At 49.4% G+C, this 21,789-nt stretch overlaps 1 protein-coding gene and 1 long non-coding RNA gene across 4 annotated transcripts in view; both read right to left on the bottom strand.

Annotated features, from left to right (window-relative positions):
- Positions 1 to 256: 256 nt before the first annotated feature.
- Positions 257 to 5,508, bottom strand: LOC125329867. Its single transcript, XR_007205299.1, has 2 exons — positions 5,428 to 5,508; positions 257 to 5,322 (listed from the first exon to the last, which is right to left on the bottom strand). It is a non-coding gene; the product is annotated as an uncharacterized LOC125329867 (long non-coding RNA).
- A 3,582-nt stretch (positions 5,509 to 9,090) lies between these two features.
- NEGR1 (neuronal growth regulator 1) overlaps positions 9,091 to 21,789 on the bottom strand; it is a 191,958-nt gene continuing 179,259 nt past the window's right edge. For all 3 annotated transcript variants that reach the window (XM_048312294.1, XM_048312296.1, XM_048312295.1), the window contains one exon: positions 9,091 to 12,347. In XM_048312294.1, the coding sequence (XP_048168251.1) occupies positions 12,223 to 12,347 (125 nt within the window). In that variant the 3' untranslated portion in view covers positions 9,091 to 12,222. The remainder of the gene's footprint in view (positions 12,348 to 21,789) is intronic.

Genomic DNA, 21,789 nt, shown 5'->3' on the forward strand with positions numbered 1-21,789 from the left:
CAGGTGCATTGAGAAGGCCCAGGAGCGGTAACTAAAGCAGCCCCATGTCCCCCAGGACAGCTGGAGCAGTGGCCCCACGGTGACAGAGGCGCTCCCAGTCCCAGGTGTCCCTGAGCTGATTCCCTTCGAGCCCAGAACTTGGCAGTGTCACACCCCGGGGCTTCTGGGGCTGCTCATTCATTGCTTCGTGCCACCATTGACAAAGCTGACTGTTTCCTTTCCCCTTTCCACATCAATTCAGTGACTTTTATGTGTACCTAGGAAAGGTGTGTTTACTTTAATGAGGCAAATTGTGAATGCCGAATTCCAGCCTGTACCATTGAATCTGCTATTCTGCTTCTGCCCATTGCTGCAGAGCAATATTCTGCTTTGGGAAGGCATTTAAACCTCTTCATAGTGATTTATATATTTTTATTTATTTCTCTTTACTCCAGTCTCTATTAGGTTTCCACAGATAGAAGAGATTTTAGGGATCACCCTTATCTCTGGGCTGAGCAGGGGCAGTACATCTTGCTGGGGAGCCCAAGAGCTGGCTGCTCCAAGGGTATTGCTAATTATGGACCATTAATTACGCAGTTTTAAGCCTTACCCACAGACTATCAGGTGGCTACCTGTGACAGCACCCAGGGACTCTGGGTGTGCTCAGCCTGTGCTGTTCATCCCTGCCCTGATCTGCTGCTCTCAAATTCTCCAGGAGAGGTGAGAATTTGTCACAGCATCGATTTAAAGCAACTCTCCTTTTACAAAACGTGTGTGGGATGGAGGATTAGAATAATAGACTCTAATTCTTATATAATGCTTTAATTTCCTGGGAAGTGCATTATAGGCAGGGCTGCTCCAGAACTGCTTTAGAGATCCAAATCCAAACCACTTCTTTCCTCTCTTAGTCGCTGCTTTCTTACTGCTTCTCACATCACTTTAATACACAACCACTTCCCGAGCCCAGACGTCCTCATTTAAATTGTTACATTATCTCTGGGGTGTTGTTTCTGTCTGTTGGGGTATTTTTTCTATCTCTTGGGGCATTTTTTAGCTGTTTCCCCGTGACTGCACTGGACCCCCAGGCCTGCCCCCGTGCTGGGTGGATCTCTCTCCCAGCCCTTTCAGAGCAGATGTGACCAGCATTAGCTGTGAACAGTCTGATGGTGCTGGAAGCAGCCTGGTCCAGCTGGATGAGCTCTGCAGGACACTAATGGGCAATTGCTCCTTGGAAGTCCTTATGAATAATGGAGGGAAAGCTGCTTGTGGAGGTGTTCAAACCCCTTCTCCATTTGGGATGATTTTTCCTCCTCCCTAGGAGTTCTGGGAGTCTTTCCTAGGACACTGGAGGTTAAAGGAACCACAAACAGCATCTCCCCACCACTCTGAGCTTGGTGAGCAGCTCCAGGGAGCCGTGGCCCTTTGGGGCTGTTCACTGCAGGAGGGACAGGACAGTCGGGATGCTCTGGTGGAATTCCAGCTCAGAGAAGGCAGAGGGCTGGCAAGGCTTCCTCGGGAAGCCACAGAAACTACACAGGGCCCAAGAAGCCTGAATCTTTCAGCATCTGCTGCAGCCCCCTGGAAGGTCACTGGGATGGTCACATTTTATTGGGCAGCTCCTCTCTGCCTCAGCGTGAGAGATTTCTAAAGTTAATTATGAAATCTTTGCCATTAAATATTCAGGAACACTTATTTTGAGTACCTCAGGTTTAATTTAGGTTCCTTGAAATTTTAATATCTGACTTTAATATTTAATGCTGCCCTGAGATGGGTATAGGAATTTAAAGACTATGCTTTGAATGAAAGGAATCCTGGATTTTTTAATGGAAAAGGCTGAGATGGAGAGTTGGGGAAAGGACCTGCCTTGAAAAGATCCAACTCTTTCTTCTTTCACCCTGCACATGTGTATTTTATGTGTAGGGGCACTGTAGGGCTCACTCTGCTCTAATTAAGGCTTCTCATTTATTAAAATATCTTCAACATGTTTGCAGCACAGTACCAAAAATGAGAAGTGTTATGATCCTTTTTAAGGTAATTTTTTTCTTCTGGGAGGAGGATTAGCTGCCCAATTAACACACACCATTAATCTGTGAGCTGCATTCGAAGTGAAACGAGTAACGCAGGATCTGTGGAATTATTTAAGAATCTACATTAGAGTCAAAATGCACAAAAACACTTGGAAAAGTCTCATGAGCTGCTGGGGTCTAGGATTTGAAAGCTACAGGCAAGGCTGGAGCTGGATGAGCCCGGGGATGAAAAGGGTTCTTGGTAAGGACTTCCATCGTCAGGCACTGGCACAGCTGCCCAGGGCAGGGGTCAGTGCCCATCCCTGTGGGGTTTAACAGCCACGTGGAGGTGGCACTTGGGGACATGGGGCAGTGGTGGCCTTGGCAGTGCTGGGCATGGTTGGATTTGAGAGTCTCAGAGGGCTTTTCCAGCCTAAACAATTCCATGACTCCATGTGATGTATCTTACTCATTGCAAAGGAGGAGACACCAGGTGCTAGCTCTGATGGCAGTGGTGGTGTTTAAATCATGCAGCTGGGGCTCAAGATCCCTTCCAGGGAAGTATTTGATTCCATTCCATTCCTTTTCCTGAGAATGCCCATCCTGCAGAACCATCCTGCTGTTCACCAGGGGCTGTGGAGCAGCAGGATGTTCCGGCACAGGCAGGCTTGAGGTGGGATAAGGGCGAACGTGGCTTTTAAAGCACAGAAAATGTGATTTTATAACGGAACTGGAGGCAAACTCTGTTCTCACTCTTGTGGCAACTTTGCTAAAGCCATCTTGGATCGGGATTTGTCCCTGTGGGAAGATGCAGCTCAGAAAAGGGAAGGTGGGGAGTAGGAGCAATTCAGGACTTGAAGAAGTGACAAAGAAGGGAAGAGTGCCGAGGCCTGCTGATGGAAATTCATTAGCTCCGGGCTGAATAAGGAGCTGTGAATCTCTTTGAATGTAAGAGTGCTGCCAGCTTGCAAAGGAGCAGATGTGCTCACAAGATGGATAGTTGCAAATAGTCAAAATACTGTTTTTTGGGGGTTTTTTTTTGCTTTAGTGATTATCTTTTTTCATCTAAAATAAATCCAGATTGTGCATAGGCTGGAAAACAAAATAACAATATTTGGAGAGTGGGAGTGTTTATTTAACAGGTGGCTTATTTAGCAAATGGTTTGCTCCTACAAAAATAATATTCCTGCAGGATCCTGCAGCAGTGATTGGGAACATCTGAGAGCAGGAAGGCGTTTTGGGGGGTGATTGCTCCGTGTGGGCTGGGGTGGGCTGGTTTAATTAAGAACATCTGCAGGAGCACTTTGCTGAGTGCATTTGCATCTCTAATTGACTGGGAGGTGGGTGCTGGGCCCTGGAGAGTCACCCCTTCTCTGGGAACGGGGGACACCCAGGGATGGGTCCGCAGGGACACACCAGGATGGGTCTGCAGGGACACCGGGATGCTCCCTACAGCAGGGCACTATTCCTGCTGCTCCCAGGAATTTATGCCATAGAGGGAAGGAGCAGGAAGATGCCCTGGTGGAGAAGGGGAAGGGCAGGAGCTGAGCTGGATGAGCAGCCCCAGCCCTTGCCAGCATTTTCCCTAAGGCTGGTTGTTGGTGCAAGTCGCTCTCTGCCCCTCAGTCACCAACTCCAGCCTTGGAGTTCGCACAAAGTTTTGAGGGATTTGGGGAGTTGGAGGGCCCTGGGTTTGCAGGACTCTGGTGTCCTGGACCTGCCCAGGTCCCAGCGAGAGCACAGCCAGGCCCTGCCACAGACCAAAGCTGTATTTATGTATGAGATATTCTCCACGCTGGCTGTGAGCGCTGCACTGGAACCTGGGCTGAGAGTTGTTTAATAGCAATATTTTGGGTGGTCACGGGATAATTGCACATGGATCTGGCTCCCTCCAAGGTCTGGCTTTGTTTTCAGCTGGTGCCTCTCGACATTTAGCAAATACAAATGACTCCATGGTGTGGGTTTTTTTCCCCTAAAGGATCTTTATTCTTATTAACCCTTCCAAAGGCACTGTCCATCATCACTGGATGATCCTTAAGGTCCCTTCCAGCCCAAACCACTCCACAATTCCATAATAAAGCTACTAGTACTGAGCAGTACCTGCACTGGTGGGCTTTGTTTTGGTTTTGCTATTCTGCCTCAGCCTGTGGAAAGAACTTTTTTCTGAACTATTTGTAATGTGTTGGAATATTAAAGCACTTGTCAGAGCTCCCAGGCTTTTCCAGAAGCGTTAGCATTAAATAAAGGTAAAGTGCCTTTGATGACAGAAGTAATGAACACAATAAAGTGATTCTCAAATTAGAGCAGCCCTAATTCGTGGCATTCATTTGAGGTCCCCACCCCAGTATTTACCCTGCTGATCTGCCATTTACAGCAGCGATGCCATGATTTTGGGTGGGAGAGGATTAGAAATTGGGGAAGGTTTGGAATGGGGGAAAGGCTGGGTTGTTTTTTGCCTGGACTGGCCAAACCAACCCTTCTGGAGGAGAGCCTTGCAAAAGGGGCCGAGATGCCAAACGGGAGAGGAAGAGCCTGACAGCAATCCTGGCAGCTTCCCCCACACGGCAAAAGAATTCCTTTACACCAGCATCAGCTGGATGAGGCAGCAAAGAAAGGAGCTGTGATTCCAGATCACAGTTCTCAGAAAAATGAGCACGTTTGGAACGCTCGGAGCAAGGTCCCGTGTTCTCCATCGGGATCTCAGCTGAGAACAAAGCCATGGCCTGCAGTGAAACCCTGTTCCCTCTGTCCTCTGGGGAACCCTCCCGCTCCTCTCTGGGGAGGCTGTCCTGGTGGCCGTGGCGCTGGGGCCGAGGGGAGCAGCTCCTGCTGCCAGAGCAGACCTGCCCAGAGCCCTGCACGTGCTGGATCCCATCTCAGAAGCATTTCAGTGAAAAATTCTCTCCTCCCCCCTTGTGCTCATTAACCTTTACTGGAGTGCTAATTCCGTATTCAAACAGAAGGTCAAAGCCCTCAGCTGCTTTTTTTCTGAGGAATTAAGTGTCTGATCCGCAATCTTGTGGGGAGAAATGCCACGCCAGGAGCGCTCCTCGGAGCCTCTTGACTGCGCTGCCGCCGCCACGCTTCCCGAGGAGCGGAGCCGGAGCGGCCGTGCCGGGAGAGGAGCCACCAGGGGTGATTAACTCCAGGAAATTAATTCCTTAAATGCACTCTCTCACAGCGTGGCCTTTGCAAAAAGGTGCTTAAGGCGTTGAAACAGAAAGCGAGGCACTCAGCGAGGCTCCCGGGACAGAATGAGCAGATGGGGAAGGCTCAGGTGTCTTTTCCACTCTGTGTGACATCAGCCATTCCCAACCCGATATCAGCCATTCCCAACCTGACATCAGCCATTCCCAACCCAACATCAGCCAGTCCCAACCCGACATCAGCCACTCCCAGCCCGACATCAGCCATTCCCAACCCAACATCAGCCAGTCCCAACCCGACATCAGCCATTCCCAACCCGACATCAGCCATTCCCAACCCATCATCCACTCCAAACCACACATCAGCCATTCCCAACCCGACATCAGCCATTCCCAACCCATCATCCACTCCAAACCAGACATCAGCCATTCCCAACCCGACATCAGCCATTCCCAACCCGACATCAGCCATTCCCAACCTGACATCAGCCATTCCCAACCCGACATCAGCCATTCCCAACCCATCAGCCACTCCAAACCCGACATCAGCCACTCCAAAGCCCGCTCCCGAGGGAGGCAGGATGGATACGTCCAGCCCGGGGAGGGAAGTTGGGCTGAGCCAAAAGAACATCACGGAGCTTTTGGGTTTGTTCAGGTTGAACTCGTAGCTGGAGAAGAAGGTGGGAGCTCAGCCCTCCGTGCACAAGGAGTGACCCTGTTGTTCTTTGTCTGATGCCTTTTTTAGGGTCCAGGGAATGGGGTGGGAGCTCAGCCTGGGCTGCAGCCTCCTCCTGCTCCCTGCCTGCCCCTTCTCCAGGGCTGGGGAGAGACGGAGACCAAGAGATGGGGATCAAGAAATGAAAACCAAGAGATGGGAACTGAGAGAAGAGGACCAAGAGAAAGGGGCCAAGAGATGGAGACCAAAAGATGGGGAGAAGAGACAGGGACCAAGAGATGGGGACCAAGCCACAGAGTCCAAGGCCTCAGGAGCAGCACACAGCAAAGTGTCCTGTCCCATCACACCCTTTGTCCTTCTGCCACTCATAACACAAAGTACTGGGGAGAATACATGCACCTGTCCTGCTAAAAGTCATTTCTAAATGAGTCACAGGGATTTAGGATCCGTAATTTTTGGCCAACAGACGTTAAATCCTCTTTATGCAGGAAACAGTGGCAAGTGAGAGCCACTGCTCCCCTGGCCCAGCCTCCCAGGCTCTGTTTTTAAACGCTTTTGGGGAGGGATTTACAGTAATTTACTCCAAAGTTAATTTTTTTTCCCTTATGGTAAAAAATGTAAAAAGGTCAAGGATAATGAAAAAGCAGTGAATTTGAAACCCTGTGGAAGAACAAGTCAGCGCTTTTAGCAGTTCACTTAAACGGGAGAGGAAAAGCAGCTCCTTTACGGCTGGAAAGCTTTCCCAGCCTAATGAACCGTGCTGCCTCCTGCAGCTCCGGGTCCCTGCAAGGACCGCGCTCATCAGGCTGCTCTGGAGTAGCCCCAGCCCCGCAGCTCCCGCCTGGCCCCACCTGAAGGGACACGACACGGATGTTGGGCACCTCTCAAAGGCTGCCCCTCGCAGCCAGGATTGCTCACCCTCAGAAGAGGAGAGGCTGTTTTGTATTTTAAAAAGCTACAAAACAGAGGGAGGGGGGCCTGGCCCTGCCATCCCATCCTCAGCCACCCACTGGAAAACGAGGCTGCTGCTGCTCCATCTTGGCTTGGAGGGTTATTCTCACTTGGGGTGCACATTTAAGTGGCTGTCGTGGGGGTTAATGGGACAAGTGTGCTTCTGACTCTAATGGGGCTGGGAAGGGGACAAGCTCATGTTACTGCACAGAAATCACAGCGTGTCATGTGCCAGCTGTGTTGGGTTTGGGATGAGAAACCCTGAAGAGAGGGACGGATGTGCATTAGGAGAGAACAGATTTCCCCCTCTGGATACCGACTGGAATATAGATCATCATGCAGGCAGTTTGTTAGCTGGCAGCTGGGAAAGAGGATGGGCATAATGAGTGTTCCAATACTTGGCTGATAAGGGGAATTCCTGTGGCTGGAGCTGCACTCTGCTGTCCCCTCCCTGTCTGTAAATTCGGGCTGCTGCAGAAGTGTCACTCCTGGTGCTCCTGGGCCGCGGTGGCCCTGCTGTCCCTGTGCCGGGGGCTGGGGCACTGGCAGTGAACGTGGGATCACTCTGAGATGGGCTGGTTTTCACTGCTGTTTTTGGGAGGGCTCAGAGTCCACTGTGGGAGAACCCAGGCCTGCTTGGAGCCAAGGAGAAGGTACCTGTCACACTCCTCCCATCTCCAGGGTGGCTGTTGGAATAAATTCGAGCAAACCCTCGGGGGTAACTCTGGCAATGGGGAGTTATGGAGCCAGCACTGTGGGACTGATCTGCACCCCTGGGCCCCCTGGGCAGAGACCCCAGGGCCTCTCCCAGCTCATCCCAGCCAAGGGCAGAGCAGCTGGGGTGAGTGGGAACCGCTCCTCCCTCATCCCATAATGCGGATTTTCATCCTGCCGACTGATGGGAACGCTTCATATGCCCTAAAATATGAATGACTGAAAACTAGGCTTATGAGAGGTGGCAAATATGCTGATCTCCACATTTTTAAACAGGAGAGTTTTCTAATAAAAAGGAACCTTGGAGCTCCTCATGAATTAGGCATCAGGCACTGGGAACAAACAGCGCTGAAGGTGCCCCAGTGAAGCCCTTGCTCACACAGAACTCTGGGAGCAGGATTTGCTGAGAATCCCTTCCCCATCAGCCCGAGACCTTTGTGCACTGCCTTGCCCTGGCTGTTTCCAGGTAGATTATGGACTTTCCTGGCTGCAGAATAAATCCCTGCCCTGCCCTCGGAGTGCAGTGAGGGAACACAAGCAAGGACCGACCCCAACCCCAACACAGCCCGGCCATCGTCCCTGCCCCGCCACGTCCCTCCTCAGCAAGGCCAAATTCAAAGGACTTCCTCTCTTCCATGCCAACACTGATTCCTCTGCTCTCAACACTAAGGCTGAATGGAGAATTTTTAATTCCTGTTCTTTAAATTCCCTTTTTCTGTCAACATTTCCTCATTTCAAAGGATCCTGTGTTGCCAGCTGCAGCATGGCAGGAGGGTGTGGGTAGGTGGCTCCACTCCCACAGCCCTGTGGGACTGGGGAACACCCAGACCCCTCACTCTGTCCCAGCTCCAAGGGATGTGGGTGTGCAGGGGGACATGGGAGAGGATGTGGCAGTTCTTGGTGGCACCACAGCACTGCCACCCCACGGCAAAGCCTGCACTGCCCGTGCTGGAGTGTCAGGATAAACTTCATCCTTTCCCTTCTCCTCCTCACACATGGCAGTTCATGCAAGGATTTTTAAATTACTGAAGATTCTTTTTAAAGAAATGCTTTCCCCCCTCATTTTTTTTCTCCAAAGAAACAAACCCCTCCATGGCAGCTGTGAAATATGGATTATTTACCTCCAGACTGGGCACGAGGCGGATCCAGCCTTAGAAGTAAATGCATATTTAGTCTTTAAGGCATATTTATCCATGTAAATACATATTTTGGTATACACATTCTTCAAAACACAGTTCTGTGGACTCAGTGGAGGTTTTGGTAGCAGAACATTTGCCATTGTCTATCTCGAACACTTGCTCAGAAAATGTGCAAAAAAAGCAGCTGTCACTGTGATGGGTTTAACACTCCTGGATCTTAAAAACAGCATCGACTCTAAAAAAAACCTATTGAAAAGCTAAAAAAAGCGTCTGGCTCCAAAGGATGCTGCCAAGCTACAAACCCTTGAGAAGCTGCATTTGTTCCCAAGTTGTGAGACATCCCTCAGCTGAGTATCAGCACAGTTCCAGGGCCAGCAGTTGTGTGACAGCAGTGTCACCGCTCCGTGTGGGGACACAGCCCTGAGTTACTGCACAAGGAGGACCTTCCAGACTGGGGGGTTCCAACATGACAACAACCCTGATGGAAATACTCAGCTAAGCCTTTTATTTTCATGTGGGAAAGGTGGGAATCAGTAGAGTCAGATTGGCCCGGCAGACATGAACAGGGTGGGTCTGAACTCTGAGGAAGCGCAGAGCAAACCTTCAAACAGCTGCCCAAAGTGCAGCCCACAAATGACAGCATCGGAACCAGGCGGTCCCTCCCAGCCCCAAACACCCTCCCACCCCACAGTCCCTGGGACGTGGCTGTGGTCACTCTGCTGCCCGTTTTGGGAGCACAGATCCCACCCGGCCTGTCCCACCCCAGCTCAGTGCACGGAGCACGTTCACCAGAGCCAGGTGTCTTCATGTGACTCTCTCTGCCTGCAGCCCCCGTCCTGCCCAAATCCAGGCTGCAGAGCCCAGAGCAGCCCCTGGCCCCGGCAGCCTCTCGCTGCCCCTCACACACACCCAGCCCTGCTGAGCTCCCAGCACACTCCTGCCTCACCAAAACACCCCTGGCACCCAGACATGGCTCCGAATTCTGCTGTTCTTGTGGGTTTGGTTTTTTTTCTTTTTGGACTTGACAATAATGATGTCCCCTCAAAGTGAAAATCAAACGTGGGACTGGACATCTGTGTCACCCAGTGGCTCTCCCTGGTGCGACTGCAAACATTCAACACTTCACTGTATATTCTTTTTTCGTATTTAATAAAGCTGCTGATCATTCTATTCTGTTGCTGGAAAGATCAGGTTCCGAATATCAGGAATCACTGGAATGCAATATATCACTGGAATGCAGGATTTGATCCAGCCACAGTATAGAACCCTCTCCCAGTTTTACACGTGTGGGTTGGGTCATCCATTTCCTTATTTTTTCGTTCATAAAACCGCACTGACACAAGACTTCCTGCAGCACCACTGTTTCTAGTGAATGGATTCTAAAATAGAGCACTTTAAAGCTGCAATACAAGAGAGATCGGGATATCAGGACTGATAAACTCATTTGAGTTGAGGTTGTACCCTTTCCTTGCAGAATGGGTTTGGTCATGTTATTCCAGGTTTTAAAAAATGCCACATTTCTGAAAACAGCAACTGCTTGGCACACGGCTGTAAATAATAAGAGAAAGAATACAATCTGTCACTGAACACATGCAAAGTGACCCAGGACGTTTTATTGCCATCTTTTGGAGCCAACATGTCTCTGTTCCTGCCCCTTCTCAGCAAGGATAGCAGAGGCACTGCGGGTTCTGGCTGCACACTGGCCTGGGACAGTTCAGATGGAGCCCAGAAAACCCAAGAGTGCTCCTTGCTGGAGAAATGGGATCTCTGTGCTGAGCTTGGGCCTGCTGAGCATTCCCAGCGCTCACCTGGTGCTGCTCACTGCCAAAACCTGCTGTGAGGAGAAAAAATGGGGAACCGGGAAATTTGTGTCACCTACTGGAGCTCAAACACGGAACCTGGGAATGATCACAGTAAGAGTGGTGCTGTCCCACCCCAGGCCAGGCTGGATGGGCTTGGAACAGCCTGGGGTAGTGGAAGGGTCCCTGCCCATGGCAGGGGTGGGGTGGGATGGGATGGGCTTTGAGGTCCCTCCCAACCCAACCCAGTCTGGGACCCTGTGATAATGATTTTGTTATTCCTGCTGTCAATAGTTGTTTGTGAGCAAGTCAGGAGCTCTTGGGGTCACCAGGGGACCTGGTGTCCCAGGGCTGCTGGCCACGGTCACCCCAGTGAGTTACACAGGTGGCAGTTTTCAGTCAGGTGTAAACTGTGAGCAACACTTCACACCAACACTGTCCAGGGGGTTTAAAGAATAAAGTACCATTATTCACTGTTTCTGAGCTTGATCCTTCAGTGTGTGACAGGAGTGTCCTCTTGAGGGCTGCAGCAGCAGGGGGTGGCATGTGAGGGCTGGGAGGTGACAGCCCTGCCCAGGGGAGCAGGTCCCCACCTGTCCTGCCTGTCGAGGTGGCTCTCTTGAGGATGGCCACATGCCCTCAGTAGTTACTGGAGCACCCTCGCTGCCACAAGGATATGTGTAGATACAAAATTCTGCCTGATACCCCAGGGATTTGCAGGTATCTCATGGTCCAAAGCATCCTTTATCATTGCTAAATCAGCCAAACCAGTACAAAATTAAGTGCAAGACAAATACCAATTCACATCGGCTTTGCCAGTAATACAAAAGGGACCATCCTGACATTGACAGCCAGGTGGGAATTTGGCTTTAGGGGGACTACGGGAAACGTTCCTACATTCAAAAGATGCCACAAAATAATTTGAGTTCTGTTTTGGAATGGGAAATGTCGTTTTTACAGAGGTCACCTACTTGTCAGTGGTGGTGGAGGGAGGAACAAAAAGGAGTTGGTGCTACCCTTGACCTAAACCCTCCCCCTGGAGGGGGGAGATTCTCCTCGGAGCCCCTAGCACCTTTGTCCTCACCGAGAGATTCCTTATGCTCAAAAGGATGCTTCAGCATTTCCCAAAACACATTCCAGATTTGTTGGAGAGGAAGAGGAAAGTCGTGTTTCATGAAGGCACAACCATGCTGAATTGGCAGGAAAGAGGGAAGAGAACAAAAGCAGTACTGCGCAATGCAGTTATAGTACAAGGCTCATTCTTGAAACCTGAATATCATGCTAGAAGAAAATCTAGATATGTGTAATATTTTGAAGAAATATTTTGAAGGCAATATTATTTGATTTTTTTTTTTTAACTCAAAAAAGAACAAATGTTTCTGTGTAAATGTGGATAGGATGCTAGTTGAGAAGGGAACTGAATGTTTGTATTGCAGCCTTAAAGAAGCACATTTTTACTGCAATATCCTTTTTTTGTAAACTACAGTCTGCGACTCAGCAGACCATGACTGAATGCTTCTGAAAACTTGTCGATTACAAACATGAAATCACAATTAATATCCTCTAAAAGTAATTTCAGAGTTCTCACGTCTTAAAAAAGGACAATGTGTACTGCTCCACAAGGTAATGCAGCTAATCAAAAAAAAAGGAGTCGAATTAAAGTATTTACATAATGAGCAATTCTACAGAAGGCGATCATCCCCATGTAAGCACTGATTATATCCCACGCTGCTTTTAACAAACTCTACCAGATTGGATCCAGTCATCAGCACTTTCAGAGAATCCTTAAAAGCCTTTTATGGGTCTTTACATTTAGTGCAGAATGATGTTCTTCAGGTAGAATATGCTGCTGAGGGAGGACAGCGTCAACACCAGGGACCAGCAGGAGAACAGCACCTCGGCGTCCCCGGTGATCCCGTACTGAGCTGTGCTGGGAGCTGCAAAGACAAGGAGAGGGGGTCAGTGGCAGTTCCCACTCTCAGCCCCCCACATTCGCAGTCTGCAGGAATTGTTCTAAGCTGCCTCTCAGGGCAGCAGCAGAATTCCTCTGAAAAGCAGAGGAAATGCTGCAAGCGCGGCCCGGCCCTGCTGCCACCCCGCCCAGGGAATATCCCTGCTTGCTCCAAGAAGAGGAATTGTTTTTAAGGCAAGCATTCAAAAAGGGGAGTGCTTCGTTTTTAACCAGCTGAATAATTGATCCGTTTTTAAGTTACTGAGCATTAAGATCTGCAGTGCAATCAATGAGAGCGGACTGGATTGAGCTCTCGTGGAAAACAGCTCGTTTTCTGCCTAACTCCAGAAGCCAAAGTTTGACAACTGTGCTCAGCTAAAGACATTAATACTTATTTTGAAGAAATTGTATTTATTTGTTTACCACAAAGTCTTTCTCGAATTCCTGGGTAAATGCACACTAAGTGCAACGAGAGGGGAAATACAAGAAATCAGTGTTGAGAAGCAAGGGAGGAGCTGATCCCTGGGACTGGGCTGGGGCAGGAATGGACCTGGGAGAAGCCTTGTCCTTGAAAGGACAAGGGGAGCAGCCTTAAGGTGGATGAGTGTTGATTTAGGTGGGATCTTGGGCAGGAATTGTTCCCTGGGAGGGTGGGCAGGCCCTGGCACAGGGTGCCCAGAGCAGCTGGGGCTGCCCCTGGATCCCTGGCAGTGTCCGAGGCCAGGCTGGACATTGGGGCTGGGAGCAGCCTGGGACAGTGGGAGGTGTCCCTGCCACGGCAGGGGCTGGCATGGGTTGGGCTTTAAGGTCCTTTCCAACCCAAACCATTCCAGGATTCTATGAAACCCACGGGTTTGGTCCTGGAAAGCCACAGGCAGGAGGAAGGACAAGGAGCTGTTCCCTCACCCTGCACCAAACCCTGTTTGCTTTCACAGGATGTGGCCTCCCCAGTCCCAAGTTCAGCCCAAATCCTGGAACATGAAGGTCCCTTTTGCTTCTGCACAGAACCCTGGAGCTCCATTTTTAGATTCTGACATTCTATTTGGCACAGAGGATGTGACACAACCCGAAATCCTCAGCTTTCCCCCCATGCAGAAAGGTTCAGGTAATAAAGCCAAAACAAAACAAGATTAAACTTGGTTTTGAAGCTTAGTTTAGCGACTGATGACTGTGACTAACTGCAGGCCAGGGCGCTTCCTCTCCTCTCATTAAAAAAGGACTTTCTGTGCTAAGTCAGGATGACAAATCAACCTTTAATTTATTACAAGGGCCGGGCGAGGAAGCTGAAGCATAACACAGGTGCTATTTCATTTTATGGTATGAAAAGAGTTTCCCCAACTTAAAGATAATTTGAGCTACAGTGGCTATAAAAGCGAGCGGAAAATTATGTAAATCTGATTTCCTGCATATGAACCAGCTCTGTCTTTCCAAGGCTTATTAAATCATACCTGGATTGTTTCTGCACAAAGGCACGAGGGGAGTTAATGGGGGGAGAATGCACTGACTTGGGGAGATAATAGAAAAGAGTTACAGTTCCCAAAGCTGCCTCAGCAGGAGAATTGGATGGGAAAGAAACCTGAAGGAGAAGCAAACCTGGAGAAGCTTAATTATCTATTATGATGTCACACTAGGCCTACTGGATGACACACAGCTTCAAATATTGGGCTAGACCCTTAAAAATCTTTACAAATTAATAATCTCCTGCAGACTTCTTTTTCCCCTCAGAATTTTGATTAACTTTTCCTGTGGCTCCCTGAGTTCCTTGCTGGCCAAGCAAAATGCTGTTGCTAGATATTAATAAAATTCCATAGATTTGTGCTGATATATAAACTTTAAAAATAAACACACCTTTAAAATTTAAAGACTCTTTGCATGGTCTGCTCAGTCCTTGATCTACTCCGAGTAATTATTTTGGGAAGGACTGAGCACTCCTTGCTTTCCTGAGCATTTGCTGTGCAGGGCCGTGCAAGGTCACTTCGTTCTTGGGCTTGGTAATTTTCAAAGCACTTTTTGATGGTTCTCCATGTCAGACTAAACCCTCAGTTTAGGGAAAAATGAAAAGCTTTAAATGTTTGAGAACAGCATAAACCAGATGCTTTTTTCCCCCCACTGAAATATTACCATGTCATTGTTTCACACACACACACGAGCTCCCAGGCTTAATATTTATGCAGGGAGATAATGGTGGAGGAATGTGTGATTAGGCTTTAAATAAAAGCTGCAATTATTTGTGATTACACCTGCAGCCATCCTGGGCATTTCCATAACCTCCATCCCCACCATCAGACAGAGCACGACATCAGAGCTGAGTTTACAGAGAGTGACAGAGCTTTGGGTGCCCGGAGAGGGGAAGGGGAGCAGAGCTTGAGCTGCACTGACCAGGCTGAGGATTCTCCTCCACAGCAGCTCTGGGTGGCTCTGTGACAGAAACCAGGGTCAGACTGTCTGGGTCCTCCTGTGCTGACCCTTGGGAAGGGGCTGGAGAATTCCTGAGGGAGCTGGGAAAGGGGCTCAGGCTGGAGCAAAGGAGGCTCAGGGGGGACCTTGTGGCTCTGCACAAGTCCCTGACAGGAGGGGGCAGCCGGGGGGGTCGGGCTCTGCTGGCAGGGAACAGGGACAGGAGGAGAGGGAACGGCCTCAGGCTGGGCTGGGGAGGCTCAGGGTGGACATCAGCAGGAATTTCTGCATGGAAAGGGTGCTCAGGCCTTGGCAGGGGCTGCCCAGGGAGGTTTGGAGTGCCCATCCCTGGAGGATTTCAAAGCCATGTGGATGTGGCACTTGGGGACATGGGTCAGGGGTGGCCTTGGCAGTGCTGGGGACAGTCGGACTCTGGTCTGGGAGGGCTTTTCCAACCTGAAGGATTCCATGATTTTATGATCTGGTGCTGCAAATTAACTTCAGAGCCCTGGGAGTGATACCTTGAAGTGCCTTATAAGAAAGTGAATTTCCATTTAGAAAAAGATTAAAACGAGCTCCATGAACAGCCTGCTGTCTGAAATATCAAATGACCCAGGATTTAGAAGACGCAATGAGTTTAAAATGTCAGCTGCAGCCACGGAGGGGTAATAATTTACTTTCATGCTGCTGGGTAAGTCAAATTCTCCTCAGAGCCAGAGCGGCTGCATCCCTCTGGAAAAGGGAGGAATGGGACACACACGGAGCATCACAGAGGAGCTGGGAAGGGACCCACTGGGGCCTCATGGACTCAGAGTGACTGGGGTTGGAAACTGAGGTTGGAAGGGACTTTAAACATCATCTCAGTGGAAGGAGAAATCCCTGCCAAGGCCATGGCTGCCGTCGGAGCACGGCCACCACCCAGTGCCAGGCACACCTCGGGTGCCCACGTGCTCTTGTAAGCTCTCCTTTCTTCCCATTTAGAGACTGTTGTACCTAATCCTAATGTTTTACACCAGCCAGCACTTGCGGAAATATTTAAGACACCATTAGCACAGATAGGATTATATTCAGACATCTCTCCTGGTGCTGAATAGAAAGGAACAAAGTAATATTATATCAGTATCTCTAATTAATACAAGAGATTAGGAGAAGTGCTATGCTGGAACACACAAACCAGCATTTCCCAACACCAAGGGCTGCATCAACCAGAAATAATTATAAGCTTTAATGCTGATGTTGTGTAGACAAAAGCACAGACCCCTTTAGGTTGTCTGAATAAGCAAGACTAATTCTGTTAAATGGATTATGCAGGGAGATGTTAATAAGCATTTCATTTAACTATATTCAGGTTAATCATTTACTAAAGGAAAGCCTTAATAAATTGGATTTTTTGGTGCAACATTTAAAATATACAGAGAAGGAAGGAATAAACTAACTCAAGGTCAAAGCAATAAGGCAAAAAAAAAGAGGATGAAAAAGGCTGGGCTGTCAAATAACGTTCTTTTAAAAGAAAAGATGGGGAGATAATGGGCCTCAGAAGGCTCAGAGAGGCCTAGGGATAACATCTCTACATTTTGTTACACTTGAAGCTGGTGGAGGATTTATGGATGTGGAGGAGAAGGTCGACAGTCTATAAAAGACTCTCTTAGGGAGCAGCAGTGGTGATGGGGAGAGAATGCCTGGAGAGCTCCACAACCAGCTCCGGAGCCTTTGGCCAGAGGGAAGCTTGGCAGGAGCAGGGAGAAACCTCCCGCTGTGCCTGGAGGCAGGAAGGACTGGGGAAAGCTTGACCTTGGGAGAACAAAACCCTAAAATCTTGTCTGAAAATGAATCATCGAAGACAGGCGGATTTGTTTAGTCTTATGCAAATGCAATCATCCTCAAGGCTGAGTGCCCGAGACAGGAAATGCACTGTGATGGAAAATTCAGGAGTGAAGTTAAATAGATCCGTCTGAAGGAGGAGGCCCTTTTGAAGTGTGTGCCAGATGGAGGCTGTGATTAAACAGAGCTTTGGCCACCATAATAACACTTGGAATTTGCTGGGAATTTCAGTAATGTGGAAATGCCTTTGGACCGTGGCCCTGGGAGCTGAGAGCTGCACGTGGGCACTCGGAAGGTCCTCTCCAGCCTGGTGTTCCTCTGTCCCTGGTGTGGTTTAAAAAATCCCTCCTGTGCTGGCACTGCTGGGACACCTCCAGTGCTGGGGTCAGTGCTGGGGTCAGTGCTGGGCCCCTCAGGACAAGAAGGATATGGAGGGACTGGAGCATGTCCAGGGCAGGGAAGGGAGCTGGGAAGGGGCTGGAGCCCCAGGAGAGGCTGAGGGAGCTGGGAAGGGGCTGAGCCTGGCTGGAAAGGGCTGTCCAGCCCTGGCACAGCTGCCCAGGGCAGGGGTGGAAGCTGTAGGGACAAGGATTCTGGCAGGAACAAGGGAGGAATGTCCTATGGGACTCCCCATCCCGCAGCATCACCTACATGAGATATTCCAGCTCAGGGCACAGCAGATTTGGCTCAGTCCATGTCTGGGCAGCCACTCCCTGGGTCCTGGGGCTGCAGTCTGGGGCAGGATCTTGCTTTTGTGTATTTTCTGTCAAGAAGAGCTCAGCACTACTGAGACAAATCTCTCTGAAAATCCTTGAGAAAGGACACAGGGAACATTGCAGAAGTTGTCCAAGAGCTGACTCTGCCCGGTGGATAAGCCAGGGCTGTGGAGGATAAAGCTGGAAAGTGCCAGGTGCTTAACAGAGGGGCTTTATCATCCTCTGAGATGGGAGTGTTGGCAGAAAGATTTCTGCCCCAGAAGAGTGATGGGGTTGATAAGAGAGGGATGTTATCAGGCCCTGTCCATCAGCATTCACACACAGGGCTGCTGGCAGGGCAGGAACTAGAAAATGAAATGCTGATTTGTCCTTATTTCAAATTTAAATGAATAAAATAGCATTTTCTGAGTCTTACAAATGGAAAAACAGGGACTCAAAGATGATTGCTAGAACTGCAGGAGAAAAAAATCAACTGTTTGTTGTGCTGAAATCTGAAAGCCGAGTATTTTAAACACTTGAGCCGTGCCACCAGCAATGTCTTAAAGTGAAATATTACCCCAGTGTGTGTTTGTGTATGCACAGAAAATGAGGCAGAAGCATTTCTTGTTTCAGTCACGAAGACCCCAGTTGGGACATGCCCTGTGTCTAATTCAAACCTGATCTTGATGCTGATTTTGACTGAGGTAAAATATAAAATATGATACTTACAGGTTGAAAAAAAGAGTCAAGCAATGAACACACGGTAACCATGGCCACCAGCTGTGTAATTCATACTTGTGGGGATCTTTGCCGGGGAATTTGGGTTCCCTGGCTCTGGGAACCCTGGGCCAAGGAGGCAGAAGAAGACATGCGTTTCCCTCCCTGCCCTCCACAGCAGTCGGGGTCACCTTTCCCGTTCCCTGACAAATAACTCATGCTAAGTACTGTAAACAGCAACAGGCTCATTTCAAACTGCTAAAAATACACCCAGCAGTGGAGATTTTAAAGTCAGATCATTTCTGCTTGTGCGGGTGGTGGGGCTGCCAGCCTCACTGTGCAGTGGCTCCAAGCAGAGCTGTTCAAGGAGCGCTGGACAGCCCCGGGCACGGGGAGCAGCGGGGCTGGGACTGAGGCTCTGGGGGCAAAAGGGGGTTAAGGGTCTTAATTCCTGTTCTCAAACAACCCTCTGGAACAAAGAATTTCCCAAGTCAGCAGCTGCTCAAAAGCACTCAGTGGTACCTGAAAATCCCCGCAGTTCCCAGTCCCTCTGTGGGATCTCACTGTGGTTCCTGCTCAGTCATGGAGAAGAGAAGGCTCCAGGGAGAGCTCAGAGCCCCTTGCAGGGCCTGAAGGGGCTCCAGGAGAGCTGCAGAGGGACTGGGGACAAGGCATGGAGGGACAGGACACAGGGAATGGCTTCCCACTGCCAGAGGGCAGGGCTGGATGGGAGATTGGGAAGGAATTGTTCCCTGGGAGGGTGGGCAGGCCCTGGCACAGGGTGCCCAGAGCAGCTGGGGCTGCCCCTGGATCCCTGGCAGTGCCCAAGGCCAGGCTGGACATTGGGGCTTGGAGCAGCCTGGGACAGTGGGAGGTGTCCCTGCCATGGCAGGGCTGGCACTGGTTGATCTCTATGGTCCCTCTCATCCCCGACCATTCCAGGATCCTGTGAATGTCCCTGCGTATCCCAGAATCAGAGCAATGGTGCTGCTCCAACAGTGCAGGACAAGCTTTGGTGACAGCTCCAAAAACATCCCCCATTTTCAACCCTCACTCATTGCTCAGGTGTGTCTTCAATGGAATTTCATTTAGACAGAGATAAACCTGATGCTATGAAACAGAAACACCTTCCCTGAAATACTGCAAGGGAAAAGAATCCCTCGAATGCCTTGATGGGATGAATGAAGTGGGCGCTGAGCACGGAGAGCTCCGAGTTTAACAGGATGAAATAGTACAGCCCTGATGGACTCGGATTCTGCTGCAAGGAATATTTCACAATCCCGAGAAGCATTTGTGAGGAAAATTACTGTGAGGGAACAGAATAAAATTTGGCTTTATATATCATCCTTTATACTCGAGTCGTGTCCCATTTCTTTGTGTGGCTGAGGAGAGCAGTCGTGTTGGAAAAATGAAACATCTCTGAGGAGCTCTGGAGCGATGGATGGGAGCAGCCTTGAGGAATGAGCTGACTTTGAACAGACAGAGGAGATACGAGCCCTAGTCCTGGGATGAACCCGTGCGTAATGGGATCACCACCTCATCCCCTCCAGCACAGGAGATGGCAGAAATCAGCCAAGGAGCAGGGAATTGATGGCTCTAGGCAGCAGGAGCAGACGCTGTCACCCACGGTCCCAAATCATGGCCCCTGGGCCTTCTAGGACTGTCCAAACGCTCCTGGAGCTCCAGCAGCTTCGGAGCTGTGCCCATTCCCTGGGGAGCCTGGGCAGTGCCCAGCGCCCTCCGGGGGAAGCTTTTCCAACCTTACTCAGATGCCTGAGTAAGGTTCAGCCTGTCCCTCCCCTCGTGAGAATCCTCCAGATTTACTGCTCTTGGCACAGGGCAAAGGAAAGCATGAATCCAGCTTGGGTTTCTGAGTCCAAACCCTGTTGTCTTGTCTGGAAGAAGTGGAATAGCAACAACTGTTGAGGTAGAGGGGAACAGCCACTGGAAGGGATCACTGGAAAGGAACAGGTAAATAATGCATTGTTTCAGGGCACTGTGCAGTCTTCTGCTCACACAACTGCTTTGGGATGGGACGTGTTCAAGGCTGGGACTCGCTCCTCTCCCACATCTGCCCTGATTTTGGGTTCATCTGCAGCAAACAGCAAACCCAACCTTGTTTAGCCTGAAGTTAAATAGAAACCAAGCCTGATGCTGGGTCCTGCCTGGAAGCCCAAAATTAAACAGGAGAATGGCTCGGGATCTTCCACTGGATGTGGCAAACACAGCTTTGGTTAAGGGGACATTGAGAATAAACCATGAAAGTGCCAGAGAAAGCACTGGGAGAAGCAAACCACTCATTCCCATCCCTGTTCCCCCATCCCTGTGTTGCAGGGTGTGGCACAGTTCTCCTCTGTACCCCAGACCAGCAGGTCTGGAAAGGTTCTTGAGGGAAGGAGAACCAGGAAGAGCCGAGGACTGAGGCTCTCCATGGGGGATATTCCCACACCAAGGGATGGGGAAACTTTGGAGTCACCTGCCAGGGTTCCAGGTGGATAAATTCCCCACTCACACGTGGGATGAGCAGCACAACTATGGAGTGAAAACATGGACTGCTGGGAAGCTCAGGTGAGCGTGAAGAGCTCTCGGCTCCTTGTGCAGACAGTTCTGGCAGCCTACAATAACTGCGTCCCTGACAATGTGGCTCTCATTTGTAAGTGTCACATTGGAGACAAGGAAAAGCATTTTAATGTGACAGAAAAATTTGACTTGGGAGCTAATTACTCTAATTTGAGAGAATTTTTGGCTCATCTGCATACTTGACAATTATTTACAACTTACATTGGTAATTAGAGGTTGGGTCTTGTGCTGAAATATTGCAAATGGCTTTGGAGACATTTGCTGATCCTCCTAACTTTGAGAGGAAATGAATTTATTAGTAGTTAATATGTAAAATATTTGTACTTCTGACCTTTTGTTAAACATTCTTCCTATATTTTAAATGATTGGTTGTCAGAGCCATTTTTCTCCAAGTGACGTGTGACATTGTAAATAAGCTCTTGAATTAAGCAGCACATTAAATCTCCGTGTTCAGTGGCAACCTTTGATAGTTCTCATATATCAGGAAGACTTTGTTGGTTCTGCTGTGTTGAGGCAATGTCATACAGGAGCGTGAATGATAATTTTTTCCACTGAACTTTCCAGTTTCTGCACGGTTTCCACATCATTCTTGTGCTCTTGACAAAGGATGTGGAATTAAGCAGACTGGAACATGATTTCTTGCCTTTTTTTGGTGTATGAGGAAGTAAGTTTTTGGCTGGAAGTGCTGGTAGCCTTTAAGCAAATCTTCCACTGAGGTGGTTGGCAGATGATTTCTAAGATGTGGGGTTTATTCAGCTTTTCTGTTGACTTTCTTAAGCATTTCTGGAAGGTTCCTCTTGGTCATATTTCTGCATAGTACATGTATTCCTCTCTTTTTATAGGAATATTAAAACCCCCATAATCCGTGGAAATTTATTCCCGAACTGCACCAGTAGCCAAGGAATTAATCATCAATAATGTTTTGATTAGAAGAAGGTGGTGGATGAAGTAAATAACAAAGTCCAACTGTTTGCTAATTCCAGAAGTTACAGTGGCACCTTGAATCACAACAGCCTCAGGCTGGGCCAGGGGAGGCTCAGGGTGGACATCAGCAGGAATTTCTGCATGGAAAGGGTGGCCAGGCCTTGGCAGGGGCTGCCCAGGGAGGTTTAGAGTGCCAATCCCTGGAGGTGCCCAAGGAAGGGCCGGAGGTGGCACTCAGGGCTCTGGGCTGGGGACAAGGGGGGGATCCATCAGGGATTGGATCTGGGGGGCTTT

The sequence above is a fragment of the Corvus hawaiiensis genome, chromosome 9 (genome assembly GCF_020740725.1).
Source record: "Corvus hawaiiensis isolate bCorHaw1 chromosome 9, bCorHaw1.pri.cur, whole genome shotgun sequence".
Taxonomy (NCBI): domain Eukaryota; kingdom Metazoa; phylum Chordata; class Aves; order Passeriformes; family Corvidae; genus Corvus; species Corvus hawaiiensis.